This window comes from Lucilia sericata, unplaced genomic scaffold, assembly GCF_015586225.1.
Source record: "Lucilia sericata isolate MDLA Ls3-8-SP2 unplaced genomic scaffold, ASM1558622v1 Contig000063F_arrow, whole genome shotgun sequence".
NCBI lineage: Eukaryota > Metazoa > Arthropoda > Insecta > Diptera > Calliphoridae > Lucilia > Lucilia sericata.
This window is the reverse complement of record NW_023994098.1, coordinates 326,619-345,758: the sequence shown is the minus strand read 5'-3', so window position 1 is coordinate 345,758 and position 19,140 is coordinate 326,619. Positions and strand designations below refer to the sequence as shown.

At 33.6% G+C, this 19,140-nt stretch overlaps 2 protein-coding genes across 11 annotated transcripts in view; one reads left to right on the top strand and one right to left on the bottom strand.

Annotated features, from left to right (window-relative positions):
* Positions 1-16,782, bottom strand: part of LOC119616243 (ionotropic receptor 75a) — a 468,776-nt gene extending 451,994 nt beyond the window's left edge. For 2 of the 5 annotated variants that reach the window (XR_005232512.1, XR_005232511.1), the window contains exons 1-2: positions 15,032-16,782; positions 14,736-14,950 (exon numbers count right to left, since the gene is read on the bottom strand). Coding sequence is in view for 1 of the 5 variants with exons in the window: in XM_037972569.1 (XP_037828497.1) it covers positions 14,736-14,883 (148 nt within the window). In the remaining 4 variants the exon portion in view is untranslated. Of the gene's footprint in view, positions 1-7,320; positions 9,538-9,787; positions 9,800-14,735; positions 14,951-15,014 lie in introns of those variants that run through there. The other 3 variants (XR_005232514.1, XR_005232513.1, XM_037972569.1) reach the window with 3 other exon arrangements.
* LOC119616244 (protein limb expression 1 homolog) overlaps positions 1-19,140 on the top strand; it is a 69,318-nt gene that overhangs the window by 37,437 nt on the left and 12,741 nt on the right. The window lies entirely within an intron of this gene.

Genomic DNA, 19,140 nt, shown 5'->3' with positions numbered 1-19,140 from the left:
ACCTAAAAACTATATGTGAACACTATGTAAATTTTAGCAGTATTTATGTTTGATATTTTAAAAAATGCCAGAACATTGAAAACATTATGAGAACATTAGAAAAGAATTAACATTACTGTCGAATATTCTTCGAAACTCAAAGTTTATTGAATCTTGAGCAATAATATTCCGTATTTTTCGGATTTTACATAAATATTTATTAATATAATATTTTTTTAATATATTTCATCTTAAAATATTACAATATTTTTAATTTTTTATACAAATTTTAAGCTTTTCATATTCTCCGATTTTTTTGACGATTTCTTAAAACCAAAATGACAATTACTTAAAATTTTATTGGGAAATTGACGATTTTTTCAAAAATTCATCTGGCAGCCCTGTACACAGTCTTTTTCATATAATTATAGGATAGGATAATTTTATAAAAAGTACGCGTAGAAGGGGCGTGGCATCGGATCAAGATCTTATATATAGCCTATAGTTCTTTTCGAACTTATACCTATCGGCATGCAAAATTTCAGGTGAATCGGTTTAGTAGTTTTTGCATATTGTGATTGCAAAATTGGTGTAATAATAGTTTTACAAAAAATGGGCGTAAAAAAGGGCGTGTCATCCGATCATGATCTCATATATTCTATTGTTCCTTTTGGGGTTAGACCTATTAGCGGTCCAAATTTCATGTAAATCGGTTGAGTAGTTTTGCCGCGAAAGCGTAACTATCAAACACACAAACAAACGGTCTGTTTTATACACATACTAGCTGCGTGTACCCGGCGTTGTCCGGGTTTCTTCAAAAAGTAAAGAGAATATTTTTCTATCTGTAATGACTTTTTTTGAAATAAATACCAAAATGTATCTTATAACGATAAAATAGTTATTTTATTTTTCTGCATTTTTTTAATCCTTAAAGTCAGTTTCTGGACCAAAAAGTCCTTAAAACTTTAGAAATTGAAAATTAGCTTAAATTAGGAAATTTGTAGAAAAATTTAAAAAACTTGTTTTGAGAAATTATACTGAAATCAGCATTTTCAATCACTGGTAGGGAACTAAGGACACTTTCAAATGATTTGTTTTATTTTTTCCATATGCAGTAGATTTAAAGAACTGTTCAGTTTAAATTACGTCACACTGTACTTTGAATTTTAGTGCCCCTGGTGTAAAGAGGCAAAAGTCTTCGGGGCATTTTATTAATTTCAAAAATACGTGCCATTAACCCTATAAAATTTCAAGCGTTTTTTTGCTGTTTGAAAAAGTACATGCAATTGAAAAAACTCTGAAACGATTATGAGAAATTCTGCACAAAATCATTAAAAATTTGGGCTCATTTATTTCAAATTCCTTTAAAAAGAACAAAATTACGTTTTTTTCTGCCCTAGGAAAATATGAAGAATCCTTGAATATTAACAGAAAAAACAAAACTACTTTTAATTTGACAAACAATTTCGAGCTGTTCATTAAAGAGTAAAACCACCGTTTTTTCGTCTTTGTTTCTCAAAAATACATCCATTTATAAAAAAGTATGTTTAAAAATATTATTTTTATTCATTAGCTTTTATGCATCCACACTAAAGTTTTGGATGGATTTAGACACCACTTATTAAATCCGAAGAAATGAAGGTTTAAAGATCAAATATCGTTAGATATACAAAAAAGATACCCAAATAATTTTACTTATTAAAATATCCACATCTTCCTCTAATTAAAAAATTTCGGAATTTGGAAAATGTGTGCTGGAATTATTCAAAATCATTATTTAATTTAAAAAGCTTGGAATAAATACGGTGCTACATACGTGCAGAATTTTTGGTGGATAATTTTCTAAAAGTATAAAAAGATATTGAAAGATGAATTCATCTATATTTTATATGAACAATGCTTTATGCTATGTTTCCACTGAGGTGTTTTGAGCAAATCTAATGGATTTGGAGAAAACTAGTTGAAATCATGTAGATTTGTCATACATTTTTGACAAATCCAAATCTACTTAATCTACTAGATTTGATTTAAAACATGTCGAAAATGTATTATTTCGAACAAGATTTCATATATATATGAGACGCTTTTTTTACTCTTTCACTACATAACTAATAAACTTACTTACATAAAATTTGGCATTTAATAGGTCTAACCCCAAAAGTAAAAAAACTTTATATGGTACTGATTGGATGCTACTCACATTTTTATGTTCACTTTTTGAACACCAAATTTCTAGGCTAAATATAAAAAAATTCTTAATGAAATGCAATGGCCTTTTTCTGTCCATTTTTTGTTACATTTATAATACTCATGATATATACTTCTTATAGTATGAGAATTATTATTTAGGTAGTTAAAATTTTAATAAAAAATTTATTTTTTTTGAAAACTCTAAAATGTTTGTAGGTCCTTAACTTACTTTACGATTAGGTAAAATAAAAATCTGTAATCAATTTAATTTATTTTCAATCGATTTTCATTAAAGCGTAAAATCGGTTGTGGATTCGTATATCCCATTATAATTATTCTTATTTCAAAACCTGTAATCCGCTGAATATCCTCAAAAAAAAAACTATTTTAAAACAGAATCGGACATTTTTTATCAAAGTTATATTGTTGTAGATCTGTATATATTAATCCCATCACTTATATTTTCCATCAGTAAACTTTTTTTTATTTCAAAACCATTAATTTGCTGTATATCCTCAGAAAATAACAATTTTAAAAGAGAATCGGATGTAGTTTCCTACGATCGAGAAAACTTTAAACTACATATATTAGATGTTGAATGAATGTCTACGATGCCACTTTTGTATGCAGTACTGAACAAAAAAACTATAACTATATTAGATCTTCAATGAATGTCTACGATGTCACTTTTGTATGCAGTACTGAACAAAAACCGCTCCTAAAATAGGGTAAATAATATATTCATATTACATTTTTCACAAAAATTCGAATTTTAAATTTAAATCTACAAATCCATCTAGAAAATCATTTATATCTCCCCTTAAAATTTCTATTTATATAACTCTTTAAAAATTTACTTTTAATAACTCTTAATTCGAGAAAAAATAAAGATCCGTAATCACTCATATTTTTCATACAAAAATATAAAATTTAAATTTATTGTTAAATCGAGATAACAATAAAAATCTGCAATAAGTTAAAAAAACCATCAAAAATTATATTGATTGCCATGCAGCTCGGTTGCCATGCAGCTCAAATCTAAAAAACTATGATATGTATTTAACTATTCATTAGAGTGTCCTGAAAGACAGCACTTTTGCAAATCTTATATAGGTATACCTCTGAAACGATAAATATAATACTATGTTTCCACTGGCTTGAAATCTACTAGATTTGCGTAAATCTCTTCAATGTGTTTCCACTGACCTTACTCGTTTTTGATATTCGAATTTTCGAACAAATCCCGTTATTTTATTTTAATATAATGACAGTAATGTTAATTTCTTTAAATTTGAACATTAAAAATACAAAATTACAGTTGTAAAAGTATAAATTTGTTTATCAAATGCCACTGTTTTTATTCTGTTTTTATTTCAAAATTAAAAGTAACTTTTTCGATGAAAACATTCAACTTGAATGGTTAGCCTATAGTTGTATTTGCTTATCTTAGACACAATGCGTATTACACAATGTTGTATTACATTTTCGACATGTTTTAAATCAAATCTAGTAGATTAAGTAGATTTGGATTTGTCAAAAATGTATGACAAATCTACATGATTTCAACTAGTTTTCTCCAAATCCATTAGATTTGCTCAAAACACCTCAGTGGAAACATAGCATAAAGCATTGTTCATATAAAATATAGATGAATTCATCTTTCAATATCTTTTTATACTTTTAGAAAATTATCCACCAAAAATTCTGCACGTATGTAGCACCGTATTTATTCCAAGCTTTTTAAATTAAATAATGATTTTGAATAATTCCAGCACACATTTTCCAAATTCCGAAATTTTTTAATTAGAGGAAGATGTGGATATTTTAATAAGTAAAATTATTTGGGTAACTTTTTTGTATATCTAACGATATTTGATCTTTAAACCTTCATTTCTTCGGATTTAATAAGTGGTGTCTAAATCCATCCAAAACTTTAGTGTGGATGCATAAAAGCTAATGAATAAAAATAATATTTTTAAACATACTTTTTTATAAATGGATGTATTTTTGAGAAACAAAGACGAAAAAACGGTGGTTTTACTCTTTAATGAACAGCTCGAAATTGTTTGTCAAATTAAAAGTAGTTTTGTTTTCTCTGTCAATATTCAAGGATTCTTCATATTTTCCTAGGGCAGAAAAAAACGTAATTTTGTTCTTTTTAAAGGAATTTGAAATCAATGAGCCCAAATTTTTAATGATTTTGTGCAGAATTTCTCATAATCGTTTCAGAGTTTTTTCAATTGCATGTACTTTTTCAAACAGCAAAAAAACGCTTGAAATTTTATAGGGTTAATGGCACGTATTTTTGAAATTAATAAAATGCCCCGAAGACTTTTGCCCCTTTACACCAGGGGCACTAAAATTCAAAGTGCGGTGTGACGTAATTTAAACTGAACAGTTCTTTAAATCTACTGCACATGGAAAAAATAAAACAAATCATTTGAAAGTGTCCTTAGTTCCCTACCAGTGATTGAAAATGCTGACTTCAGTATAATTTCTCAAAAAAAGTTTTTTAAATTTTTCTACAAATTTCCTAATTTAAGCTAATTTTCAATTTCTAAAATTTTAAGGACTTTTTGGTCCAGAAACTGACTTTAAGGATTAAAAAAATGCAGCAAAATAAAATAACTATTTTATCGTTATAAGATACATTTTGGTATTTATTTCAAAAAAAGTCATTACAGATAGAAAAATATTCTCTTTACTTTTTGAAGAAACCCGGACAACGCCGGGTACACGCAGCTAGTATGTGTATAAAGCAGACCGTTTGTTTGTGTGTTTGATTGTTACGCTTTCACGGCAAAACTACTCAACCGATTTACATGAAATTTGGACCGCTAATAGGTCTAACCCCAAAAGGAACAATAGAATATATGAGATCATGATCGGATGACACGCCCTTTTTAACGCCCATTTTTTGTAAAACTATTATTACACAAATTTTGCAATCACAATATGCAAAAACTACTAAACCGATTCACCTGAAATTTTGCATGCCGATAGGTATAAGTTCGAAAAGAACTATAGGCTATATATAAGATCTTGATCCGATGCCACACCCCTTCTACGCGTACTTTTTATAAAATTATTCTATCCTATAATTATGTGTACAGGGCTGCCAGATGAATTTTTGAAAAAATCGTCAATTTCCCAATAAATTTTTAAATAATTGTCATTTTGGTTTTAAGAAATCGTCAAAAAATCGGAGAATATGAAAAGCTTAAAATTTGTATAAAAAATTAAAAATATTGTAATATTTTAAGATGAAATATATTAAAAAAATTTTATATTAATACATATTTATGTAAAATTCGAAAAATACGGAATATTATTGCTCAAGATTCAATAAACTTTGAGTTTTGAAGAATATTCGACAGTAATGTTAATTCTTTTCTAATGTTCTCATAATGTTCTGGCATTTTTTAAAATATCAAACATAAATACTGCTAAAATTTACATAGTGTTCACATATAGTTTTTAGGTATAGAAACTTGTTCATCTTTTTCCTTAAATTTCTCAAAGTTTGTTGCATCAAAATATTGCTTGTTTTGGTGCACAAGGAATATTTTAATCTTTTTAAGCAAAAAAACTGTTTGTAAAATTTTTTTAAGTTTTCTGTAAACAAGTACTTATCCAGCAAAAAATATTCTTGATTTGGAAGCAATAAATATAACTACTGTATCTTTAACTCCTTCTTCTATTGCATCTTAAAATTATTGCCTTACAAAAAAGATTTTGGAAGGCACATATTCAGCAATTATTGTTTGTGGTGTAGAAATTTGCTTCTCAACAGCTCTAAAATCACTTAATTTTTGCATCTTTTTAAATATAAATCAATGTTCAGTGTTGAAAAATAATATTAATTAATAATATTATTATATATATACATATATATATATATATAGCCTATAGTTCTTTCCAAGCTTTTACCTATCGGTATGGAAAATTTCAAGTTAATCGGTTTAGCAGTTTTTGCATATTGTGATTGCGAAATTTGTGTAATAATAGTTTTACAAAAAGTGGGCGTAAAAAGGGACGTGGCATCCGATCAAGATATTATATAGCCTATTGTTCCTCTTGGGGTTAGACCTATTAGCGGTCCAAATTTCATGTAAATCGGTTCAGTAGTTTTGCCGTGAAAGAGTAACAAACAAACAGTCTGTCTTATATATATATATATATATATATATATATATATATATATATATATATATATATATGTATATAGGTTATATAGGATAATTCGTAAAAAAGTATTTTGTTTACAATTGAACGCCATGTTATTAACATCAAGTATAGGTCCTTCAACAGGAATTATTACTCCATTCCAAATATTTGTTTTTCATCAACTTTCAACTCAAGCTCAAATTAAAGCTTCTAGGAAAATTTTTGTGAACAAATCTTATGCAGAAAAGTGTCTACTTTCAAATGATATATCATTTGTTTTAAAAGGATCAGTTTTCATTTTTGACTTATCGCCACAGGTCTCTATGTGGCTGCACCATCGTGCAATGTGATAATTCTGTTTTTGAAAGCACTCTTCTCCCTTTTAATAAAACCATTAAATGTTGATTGTTCTGCAGCAGCACTGCTTCGAGTGGGTGTATGACTTATTTTATGCATTTTTTATTATTGGTGATGACAAAAGTTTTTAATAAAACACTTTTTTTCGAATTTATTAACAATATTTTTTGAAAAAAATTTTCTTGATATTACATATTGAACTAAGTTTAATCCCGCGAAGCCAATTGGCTTGTCTGCAGGATGTGGTTAGTACATACATGTGAAAATATTATACATTTCATTGTGTTTCTACATAAAATTTTTAAATTTTTGCTTTTCTTAGATTTAGGTTAGTAATGTTTAATAAATAGGAAGGTAATTGACTAAATATATTAGATAGTGTGACGTATAGAGTATTTTTGCCATAGTTGTTCTTGTGGCGTTCCACCTTGTATCTTCCTTCTACACGCCACCTCGTGTGGTAGTTGTGGTCGATATGTATGAAGAAGCGTGGATCATTGTAAAATTCATTTATCAATATAGTCTGATATATGCTTTGTATATTTAATATTTGTAGTCCATTAGCGATGGTAGTTGTTGTGGTGTTATTGTTTATGTTGTTGCCGGAAATAGTTTGTGTTGGGTAAATTGAATATTGGAGTTTGTATTGTTGTTGTGTGTGTTAAGGTTGATTCTAACTGCTGTGTTGACGTTACTACTGTGGTAATTGTTTGGATTTATTGTGTGTGTGCTGTTTTGTAGGTTGTTGTCGCTGATGGTAAAATAGTTGCGATTGTTTGTTGTACCATATATTAGGGCAGGTTCTATTTGCTGACTGTTATGTTGTTTGTGTTTTAATAAGATTTTTAGTATTTGATTTTGGGTTTGTTGTAGGGATTTACAATATGTAGAGTTGTCCCATGCCGTTATACCATGCCTAATATAAGACTCAGCTAGCGAAAAATAGGCTTGCTTGAGTACGTCGAATGTAGAGCAATTACTTAAGTGGTAGAGACTGTATGACACTTTCCTTAATTTCTTTCTAACATGCTGTATGTGCGTTAGCCATTTGAAGTTTGCATCCACATATACGCCGAAATATTTGTATGACTTTACTATCTCTATAATAGTAGAACATGTATCATTCGTGTTCTGATTCTTGGTGTTATGTAGGCATTGTAAATCATGAAAATATATTTTGACTTCAGTGCTAGCGATATGATTTGGTTTTATGTGCATGAGTTTAGATTTGGCTGCGTAGATAACAAGTCCATTGTCGTGGCACCATCTAGAAACTTGGTTAAGTTGCTTTTGCATTATATCGCATGCTATTTCAACGTTTCTATGTGTCACTACTATGGCTGTATCGTCTGCATAAGCAAAAACCGAACATTCATTAAGCATTTCAATCATTTTTTGAATCATAGTAGACAGTTTCCTCTAATACTGTTTCGTTCTAGGATGTTCAATAAATTACTATGAGAAAGCGTATCTAAGGCTTTACTGAAGTCAATGAAAAGGGCAAGGCAATGTAAATTATCCTCTAGATTCTTATTGATGTGGGTAGCAAAATTTCCCAAGAGTTTATTAATATTTGTCCTTTTTTGGAAGCCGTATTGGTTTTGGTTTAGTCTGCGAACTAATATTTCCTCCAGGACTTTCTCGATCACCGGCAGTATTGAAGTTGGTCATAATTGTTATAATCATTTTTGGCACCAGCTTTATATATCGGTCGAATTAATGATGTTTTAAGTAGTTTAGTTATAGTGGATTCAAAAATGCTTTCGTTTATAAATTGAGGGATTACAGGGGTGATTTTTTTCATTTCAAATCTTTCGGTCTTATACGATCAACACTTGGACCTTTTTTAGGTTGTAGACTACATAGTATACCATAAATCTCTTCCTCTGTGGTAAGAGACATAAACATTGAATTTATAACAGTTTTTGGTTTGCTTTTAAAAGTTTGTATATCACAATTGTGTAGTATTTTTTGAACATTTTCTTTAAAGTTTGTTGCAAATGCGTTGTTATGTTTATTAAGTTTTCATTTTTGATGCTATTTTTAATTGTTGAGTCTATATTGTTTGTTTTTTTTACCAATAATTTCATTTATGAGTTGCCATGTAACTCGCGTATTGTTTTTATTTTCGGTAAATTTTCTTTTAAAATAATTGTTTTTTGCGTAATATAGTTTTTATTTAAGCAGTTTCGAAATTTTTTATACTCATATTCGTAATTTTCGTTATTTTTATTATTTAACCATTTAATATAAAGTTTATCCCGAACATCACAATATCTTACTAACTCTTCACTCATCCATGGATTCACTTTTCTTCTTTTTGTGTTGTTTTTATTAGTATATTTAGATTTTAGATATATATTATTAAATGTTTCATATATTTTATTGCATATTTCATTAGTATTCATATTTTGAGTAACTAATTGACTACAATTTATTTCTTTGGTGAATTTATTTACTTTATAATTGTTAATTGTTGAGCCTTGACAAAGAGTGCTTTGCATTCCCTGTTTTTTTTTTGTGAGTTTCCCGTACCCTGGTTTACTTGTGTTTCTTTATCTTCTTTCATACAACAAAAGAGCGAATAATGGTCAGATATATTTGACCTCATTATTGTAGCGTGTGTTTGTGTGATTTTTCTGTTTGTTCTGATGTGTATGTGATCTATACAAGAGCGAGTTTTCTTATTAAAGGTGGTATTAGACGACATGTATTTTACATACATGTATGTACTGTCACTTTTTTATCCATATGTAATTCCGAATGTATGTCAAAATTGTTATTTTACATACGTTTCATAATTTTTGCTATCACACCTGCCTGTATTTTTCCGTATGACATAACCTATAATGTAATTAAAGCTGTCTTTTTAATGCGTAAAAATTGTTAGAATTATAAATTACCCAGTAAAAACTTTCATTACCATGTAAGGGGTTAAAATGCTAAAATTTACTTACACAATAGCATTTTAAGTCATTATTTTAACACGGTGATGTCATTGGAGGCAAGTACTTACCACAAACGATTACAAGTAATTAGAAAAAGTAGTCATTGTAAATCGCATGAAAAAACGTGTACAGCTTCTATATCTTTACTGGCAAGATGACTAATGAATTAGAAAGTATTTATATAATACATTATTAGTAAGACCTTATTAGACCACTTATATGTAATCCAGGCGATATGTAGTAGTCATTGAAAAGTATGTTGTTAGGTAAGTAATTACAATTGAAAGCTATTACCCAGTTTTTGCTGGGTAGTTTATTAAAAATTAAAAAATACTTACTTTTTCATGTTCTTTATTCATTTTCTTTAATTTACTTTTTTCAAAAAATTTTATTTCAAAGCAAAACAGTTGTTGTGTTTATGTTTGTCATACGAAAATAGAGCACGCTCTAATCGAAAAAATTACATACAGTGTCTCTCATAAGTAATCGAATTTAATGTATTAAGAAAACAGACATCATTTTATAAAAGATTTTGTGGAAAAAATAAATAAATAAATTTATTATGTAGTCCAGACAGTCCTTAAATTTTATATCACCTTTTAAAATATGTAAAAAAAATAATTTACTTAAACTAATTTACCTTTTTTTTTAAAAAAAAAGTGCAAAAAATAGCTTCACGAAAGTATTCGAATTTTTAATGATTTAAAAGTTGTTCTTGTAAATATAACCACAAATTTTCAATGGAGTTTAAGTCCAGACATTAACTCCATTGAAAATTTGGTGAAAGAAGATACATAGTGTTGTAAATGATCAACATTTTCAAGTACCAGGTCGTGTATTTCGGAACGTTTTTCTGTTGAAAAATAAATTGAATGGGTTGTAGCCCCATTTTGGTGGTACTAGCATGCAAATTCAGCTCTAAAATTGACAAGTGGACTTCTAGTCTATAATTAAAATAATAAATTTTAGCAGTCCAACACCGTGGACGGACACAAAATCCCAAAATATGACTAAGCAACTTGGGTCCTTTACAGTTGGTTTTAAGTTAGATAATTCCAAGGCATCTCCAAGCTTTCGCCATATCATTTGACGACCATCTGAGCAAAAAATATTATATTTGTTCTCATCGTCGAAGATAACCTCCATCCAGAATCCAATATTCTTACTTATGTGTCTATTTGCTCGATGGAATTCTTTGTTCCATGCGTGTAATGACAAAATATATTGTCGATGGGAATCTATCAATCATTTCCTATATGTATATAATTGATCGGCCTTGATTATACAGATATAAATTAATTTTTTAATTTGAATTCATCAACTCTTTTTCTTTGAACATTTTAAGCGCTTACACAGGAAGGATTTACAACATAATTATGCAATTTTGCAAAAAAAATATAATGTTAAATATTCCATATAACCACTACCTGCATAATGGCTTAATTAATGGCAATAAAACACGTGTTCAAGGATTCTAAAAAAGTTCTTAGAAAAAACTCGAATATTTTTGCGCAGTACCTAAAATGACTGAAATCGGTTTTTTCCATTTTCTTGGAAACCATTAATGAGTTTTTATTACTTTTTTCTTGTATTTCGTAAAAATAATAAAAATTAATAAAATGTCATTAACAAATTTTAAATACAATTATTATTTTTAAAGTAGCATCATAAAATAACATAGTAATTCATAAAAAATAATCAATTCTAATATTTATGTGAGACACTGTATGTATTTCCACATGTATTTTACATATGCAATGTTTCACATGTATCAGACGATATGTACAACTTTTACAGATGGAAATTTTGACAGTACATATGTAAAATACATATCGTGTAATACCACCTTAATATCTTCTCTTAGGTTTAGGTAAGAAGGGCAGCCATTCAATCAAGGATGAGTGGCTCACATGGGTCCACCTAATTGCGGTCCCGTTGTGTTACCCTAGTGGTCGTAGGGGTACGCTTGACTATTACTCTCTACTTCCAGATTTAAACCAACCGGTTTGATTCACAAAGTTTAGGATATTCTTTAGGCATATCCCAGATAGCTCATCCAGACAAGATAAAGCAGCAAGGCCAAAACATTGTTCTCTACTTTCATTGAAAGATGGGCAATAGCAGAGAAGGTGAGGTATTGTTTCCTCTTCTTCATCATTATTACAACTCCTACAGTAGTCGTTATATTCGAGACCCATTCTTCTGGCATGATTACCAATAGTACAGTGTCCCGTTATGACTGATATCAGCATTCTAATCTGTTCCCTGCGAAAGCTTAATAGCAAGCTTGACCTGGGAGCGTCATATAGAGGCCAAATTGACCTCGAATTGAGACAGGTGGTTTCACTGAACCATCTGATTTGAGCCATTTCATATAGTTCGTTCTGAACCAGTAACTTACAGTTAGTAAGAGAGATGCCAGTAAATGCGTCGATTTCATCTTCCCCTCTCATCGCACCATTTCTGGCAAGTTCGTCAGCTATACAGTTTCCCTGACAATTACTATGTCCAGGGACCCATATTAGCGTTATCCTAGAATGTCTCGCTATCTCGTTCAAAGATACCCGGCATTCTTCGGTTAACCTAGATGTCGTAAATACACCCGCTAGATTTTTAATCACAGCTTTGCTGTCCGTATATATACATATATCACCCGATATTTGATAATACCTCAGCCAGTTTGCGACTCGCTTTATAGCAGAAATCTCTGCCTGTAAAATACTGCAATAATTAGGTAGCCTAAAAGAGGATTTGATTCCAAATCTTTCAATGTAAAAGCCACCACCCACTCTTCCACTCCTCTTGGAGCCGTCAGTGAAAACATTCGTTACACCATCCGTTGAGTGTGACTCGTGTGCTGAATTCCTATTTGGAATTCGGATGTGAAAGCGTCTATCGAAGTGAGGTTTCGCAACGCAATAGTCTACATTAAGATGCAAAGATTCGAAGTGTTTAATTATTCGTGAGTGCCCTATACCTCTACTACCGGACCACGAACCACACGCGTTTAGCCTGATTGCAGAATTAAAGGCCAGTTGAATCGCCATCAGGTCAGCTGGTAACCAGTTCATTATGGTTAGCAGGGCCTTCGTTGGCGTCGTCCTCATTGCCCCCGTGATTAGGATTGCAATATTTCGTAAGGTACGTTCGATGGCTGCACAATGAGAAACGATTTCCAATGCCTGCCACCAAACAATAACACCATAAAATAATATGGGCTTAACAACTGCTTTGAAGATCCAGTTGATACCTTTAGGGTTGACACCCCAGTTTGAACCAACTGCCCTCTTGCAGGTATAAATATCTATATTAGCCTTATTTATCCTATTTTGGATATTCATATTCCAGGATAGTTTACTGTCAAGGATTACTCCAAGGTATTTCGCATGATCAGTGAGATTGAGCCTTATTCCATTTAACTTCGGAGGCATGAAATTTTCAATCTTATACTTCCTTGTAAAAAGAACCAGTTCAGTTTTCAGTGGATTTACACTGAGGCCACAGGAAACACTCCACTTGCTAAGCAAGTTAAGAGCAGATTCCATGCAATTTGATATAGTATCCAGGAATTTACCAGTTACCACTACCGCGACATCATCAGCATAAGCGACAGTCTTAATTCTCCTTTTATCTAGTTCAATTAGTAAGGAGTTCATAGCCACATTCCAGAGTAGGGGAGATAGGTGGTGTGCCACGACTGGCAAGTCTTGAGACATTGACTCCGCCCATCGTTGCACTTATGACCCTATTACTCAGAAGTTTTACTATAAGCTGCTGAGTTTTCTGATCAATCCCTAGTCCATCAAGTGCGTCTATAATGGCATAGGGTTCGACATTGTTAAAGGCACCTTCAATGTCCAGGAAGGCAACAAGGGAATACTCTTTGTGCGCTAGTGAACTTTCTACATGTCCCACTAGCGAGTGTAGAGCCGTTTCAACAGACTTGCCTTTGGTATAGGCATGTTGTGATTTGGAGATCAATTCCGTAGGGATAGTTAATCTCAGGTGTACATCAATGACTCTCTCGAGAGTCTTGAGAAGAAAAGACGCGAGACTGATTGGTCTGTAGTCCTTTGGTTTCGTATGTCTTTCCCCCTTTTGGAATAAAGACTACATTATATCTCATCCACATATGAGGGATGTATAGTAACCTAAGGCATGCCTTATAGATAGACAGCAGCCATGGAATGACGAGATCTTCGTTCTTTTGAAGATCCGCAGGTATAATACCATCAGGACCCGGAGATTTGTATGGGTCAAAACTGTTAAGCGCCCATTGGATTCTCTCTCTATTAATGATTATAGAGCAAGTATCAGACGTTAGATGAACCGGGGTTGCAGTCTCTTCATTAAGAGGTTGACAGCCCGGAAAGTGAGTGTCCAGCAGAACTTCCAAGGATTCTCTGCAGGACATAGTCCAGTTACCACAGGGCTTTTGAATATAGCTCGGGACAACATGTGAAGTAGACAGAATTTTGCGAAGTCGATTGGTCTCGGTCTCGGTAGAACCTTCAACATTTGTGCAGAAGTCCCTCCACGCCTTCCGCTTCGCATTTCTAGTCAAGTTTTTGAAACGATTCACTGAGGTCTTATAGGGTATCCAGTTATTGGTCCTTTTTGCCTCATTGAACAGTTTACGACATACTTTTCTAGCGTTTGCTATTTCAGTGTTCCACCATGAGGGTTTGGATTTTCCTCTCTTGATGGAAGGTTTACAGGCAGTTGTAGTCGCCATACGGAAAGCATCCGTTAGGGTGTGAACTGCTGCATTAATGTCCTCAGTACTTTCTAGAGTAGGGAGAGAAATTAGAGACGAGGAAAGTAGGTTATATTGAACTTCCCAGTTCGTCTTCCTTCTATTTAGAATACTATTCATATTCCCTTTTATATTACCAATCAGAAAGTCTATATATCGATGGTCTGACAAAGAACAGTCATTAGATACGGTCCAATGCGTGATACATTCGCGGTGCTTAGCACTCACGAGAGTAATGTCTAGTACCTCTCTTCTGTTAGATACAATGAAAGTGGGTTCTGAACCCCTATTTACTACTTCCAAATTTCTACTAATAATGAAATTGAAAAGTTGCTCACCTCTTGTGTTGGTGTCACTACTACCCCAGATACTGTGGTGCGAATTAGCGTCAGCACATATGACGACAGGGATGTTGTGCATGTTCGCCTTGTCTACCAATCTTCGGACATTGTTGTTGGGAGGACAATCCCCGTGATCCTGGGCCATATAGCTTGAAACCAGCCATGTAGTTGTGTCGCCATGTTCTAGTGCGGCTGCAATCGTATCATCATCACTGAAATCAGATAAGATGAAGATATGAAGAGAGCTCTTGGCCAGAATACAGGACCTTACTTTACCTGAACTTTTAACTTACAGGATTTTATAGTCCTTATGTTGTAGTCCGCAAACCCGATCCTGATGGATCCATGGTTCTTGGACCATTATAAGCTCCTCCCCTCTCTGCGCCACTCGGAGGAGCAATGTAGCTGATGCTGCTTTAGAGTGGTGTAGATTGATTTGAGTCAACCTCACCATCTCCTGGGGTAACAACATCGGCGTTGGCGATCTCCTGGGATAGACCCAGAAGGTCGTCATCGTCGACCTCCTCATCCTTCCGAGTAGAGAGTTTGCTCATCAATTCAGAGACTGACTGAGCATCATCTCTGTCGGAGGGATCAGAGGTTGTGTTGCTAACCGTGCCTTCTGTTGACTGCACGGTCAACTCATCATCCACCTCCACCTTCGGAGAGGGATCGCCCTTGGAATCGCTACGATAAACATGGAGGAAGATCGTTCCGAAGCCGTAATAGACCTTCCTCTTTGTTTCTCGCAGCGGTTCCAAGGATTCCTTATTCAGGACTACGATCACATGTCTTGAAGGTCCATCAGCCTCTGAAACCCTTACAACTTTCCAATCATTTGTTGGAAGCTGAGGGTTACAGCACTTTAGGATCTCCAAGATCTCTTCGGGAGTGGAGGGCTCAGACGGTATTTTGGCGATGGATCGAGGCCTGCGTGGAATCTCCTCAGGAGTCACCACATCAAGCTTAGATCCATCCCATACCTCACCCAATAGTGAAATGGCAGACTTGAGCAGCAACGCTGAGCGTTCGTCTGCACATGTCATTAGTTTAACGTGACCCTGGAACCATCCAGCGTCATCGCATTGAGGAGGAGTGCCTGGGTTCTCTTTGAGAACTTGCCAGAACACTCCCATGAGTTTTTGCTTCACCACATCCCAGTTAGACTGGGATATGGATCCGTCAACATCGCTTCGGTCGATGACGGCTCGAATGAGGCTGTCTTTGGCAACCTCACTGAAGGAGCGCGTCATTGACTTCTGCACCTGTTTTGGACGTTTCGTCCCTAACTGCTGGCTTGCGGAAGCTGCTTCCTCCTCTGAACGTTGCCGTTTAGGCGCCGCTTCCGTTTTCACTTCGGCGGGAGGAGAAGCATTGTCGTTGCCAGCGATCTGGGCTTTGGCCCATTGGAGGGAAGCTGATTGCTCCGTAGTGAGTTCCCCGGGTGGTTTGGACCCGAGTAGCTCAATAATCCTAAAGGCGGAACGCCTTGTAGTTGCCGCCCGCTTGGAGGGTTTTTTGTGCCGAGTCGATTGTTGATTGTCGGACTTGGCAGGGGGTGGTACATCCCCAGGACAGGAGGATACCGTCACTGAGCCTGGAGGTACAATTGGCACTTGGGAAGCTGATGTAAGAGACGACTTAGCCGACCCCTTATCATCAGTACCCGAAGCAGGGTTTTTAACCGCCTTAGCGGTTTGGGCTGCAGCAGCTTTAGAGGTACTTGATGAGAAGTCCAGAGGTACCTCGCCACCTGATGAGCAACTACGAAAAGTTTTAAATTTATTACATTCAGCCAGCCTGGGTGTACCAAACTGGCCTCCTGCGACGCCGGTAACTCGCAAACTAGCCTGACCCGGTGTGGCCGCCTGACTAGTCCGGGTAACAGTCGCATTCGACTTTCCACAGCCCATTACCGTCGCTGTGGAAGTAGGGTCCCCGGAGATTATGAAGCCCCTGACCGGGTACGCGGGGCATGCTTCCTTCTTCTCTTCCATGTTTTGTCCTTGTGACAAGTGCATTTTTAACCTACTGCCAGGTTAAACTGCCGACCCCACAGGGGAAACAGACGCAGACCACCAGCCGCCCAATATGGGAACAGACGCTGGTGGATTCAGACGGACGTTACACATTCAAGTGTAAGGTTCATAGAACCAGCCGGACTTGCTTTCCACGACCACCCCTCTCAGTGAGGGGAGAATAGCCGTGGAAAGCGTCTGATTAGCCGTCCCATAGGGAAACAGACGCTACCAGACAGGGGGAGGGGTAGTTCTTAGTTTCGCGCTCAGTGTAAACCCGTCTGGAATGGGTGACCCTACCAGGAATAGCCAACTTATGATTGCCATTCCCTCCAGCATGGCTTTACAGATCATGGCGCTTAAGCATCTGCATCACGTCAAGATGACTACCCATCGCAGATATCTTCTCTTGTTGTCTCATTTATTATACATTGTAACCCATTCGACGATATCATTTCTGTGTAAACTTGTTGTTGTGATATTTTGATTTTGAATATTTATGTTAATATCGCCATCGATGATTATGTCTTGTTTACTTTTAATCGTGTTTATAATATTATCGAGTTCCATTATGAACTCATTTACACTACTTTTTGGCGGTCGATATATTGTAATGAGAGAGAAGGTTTTTTTTTATTTTTTGTTACATTTATTTGTAAAGATTCAAAAGATGATGTATTTAATTGAATGTTTGTGTGCATTATGTTTTCTCTTATATAAACGGCTACAACTCCTCCTCTGCCATCTCTGTTAAGAAAGTATGAATTGAAACCGTTTATGTTGTAGGATTGCTGTTCATCATCTGAGATATTAGTTTCAACTAACAATAGGAAATTAATGTTGTTTATAATATTATGAAGGCTAGCTAATAATGGTGTAAAATTTAATCTAAGTGACCGAATGTTCAGAAATAAGATAGTTGTGGGATAACTTAAAAAGTTTTTGTTTATTTGTTGAAAATTATCAATAATTTCCGTAGAATTTTGCATATTTATTGTTAATAAAGTTTAAGCAACGGTAGTTTGTTTTGTTTATTTAAATTAAAGAAGTAATAAGCTCAATATCTGTAGCGTATATTATTATTATTGGATCCGAAATTTCATTTTTCTTGGCGTAAATATTTCCATTTCGTATCCAGACGAATCTCCAATTAGATTCCCTGGCTTTTGTTTTGGCTAGCCAAAGTAGACGCCGTTTATAAGGGGTTAGGTGTTCATTTATGTTAATATATTTGTATTGGTATTATCATTATCATTTTCATTATTAATTATGCTTGCATCTATTCTGTGTCTCTTAATCTTTTTTAACAATTCTCTTTTTTTGTTGAGAGAAGTAAATTCTACAATTACTTTTTGTGATTTTTTCAAGCTATACGAGTTGCTAATATCGTTATCGTTTATATCAATATTCAGTGAGTTAGCAATCGTTTTTATAACATCATTGGGTTGAAGATTTTCGTTTGTAACGTTTTTTATTTCGATATTTTTGCTTAAAACCATTTGTTCTAAATCATTTATGCGTTTGTCCATCTCTTGTATTTGCTTCTCTTTTTCTTTTACTTGGGTAGCACGAGTAGAAATAGAGTTAGTTATAGCAGTAAGAGCATTTTCTAAATTTGTGTTTGTTTGTACATTGTTTTGATTTATGGTTAATGTAAGTTGTTGTATTGTAGCTTTTATATCCATCATTTCTTCTTTAAATTCCGTCTTTAAGGCGTAGACATTATTGCAATGGTGGCCAAAAAGAGAATTTTTAAAATGCATATGTGTACTGTAAAATATAAAAGAGAACATAAATGAAAATATGTGTGCTTTGCACTGAAAAAAATTATATGTTTGTACTTATTTGTGTTATTCATATTATTTGTATTATAAATGAACAACAGAGGGAATATATACATCGATGTATGTATGTATTGACGAAACGATGTATTGATACATATATTGATGTAAGAATGTATTAATGCATATGTTGATGGATTTATGTACATATGTATGTATGTATGTATGTAGTATGTATGTATGTATGTATGTATGTATGTATGTATGTATGTATGTATGTATGTATGTATGTATGTATGTATGTATGTATGTATGTATGTATGTATGTATGTATGTATGTATGTATGTATGTATGTATGTATGTATGTATGTATGTATGTATGTATGTATGTATGTATGTATGTATGTATGTATGTATGTAGTATGTATGTCTGTCTGTATGTCTGTATGTATGTATGTATGTATGTCTGTCTGTCTGTATGTCTTCTGTCTGTCTGTCTGTATGTCTGTCTGTTGTATGTCTGTCTGTATGTGTCTGTCTGTCTGTCTGTATGTCTATGTTCTGTCTGTCTTCTGTATGTCTGTCTGTCGTCTGTCTGTATG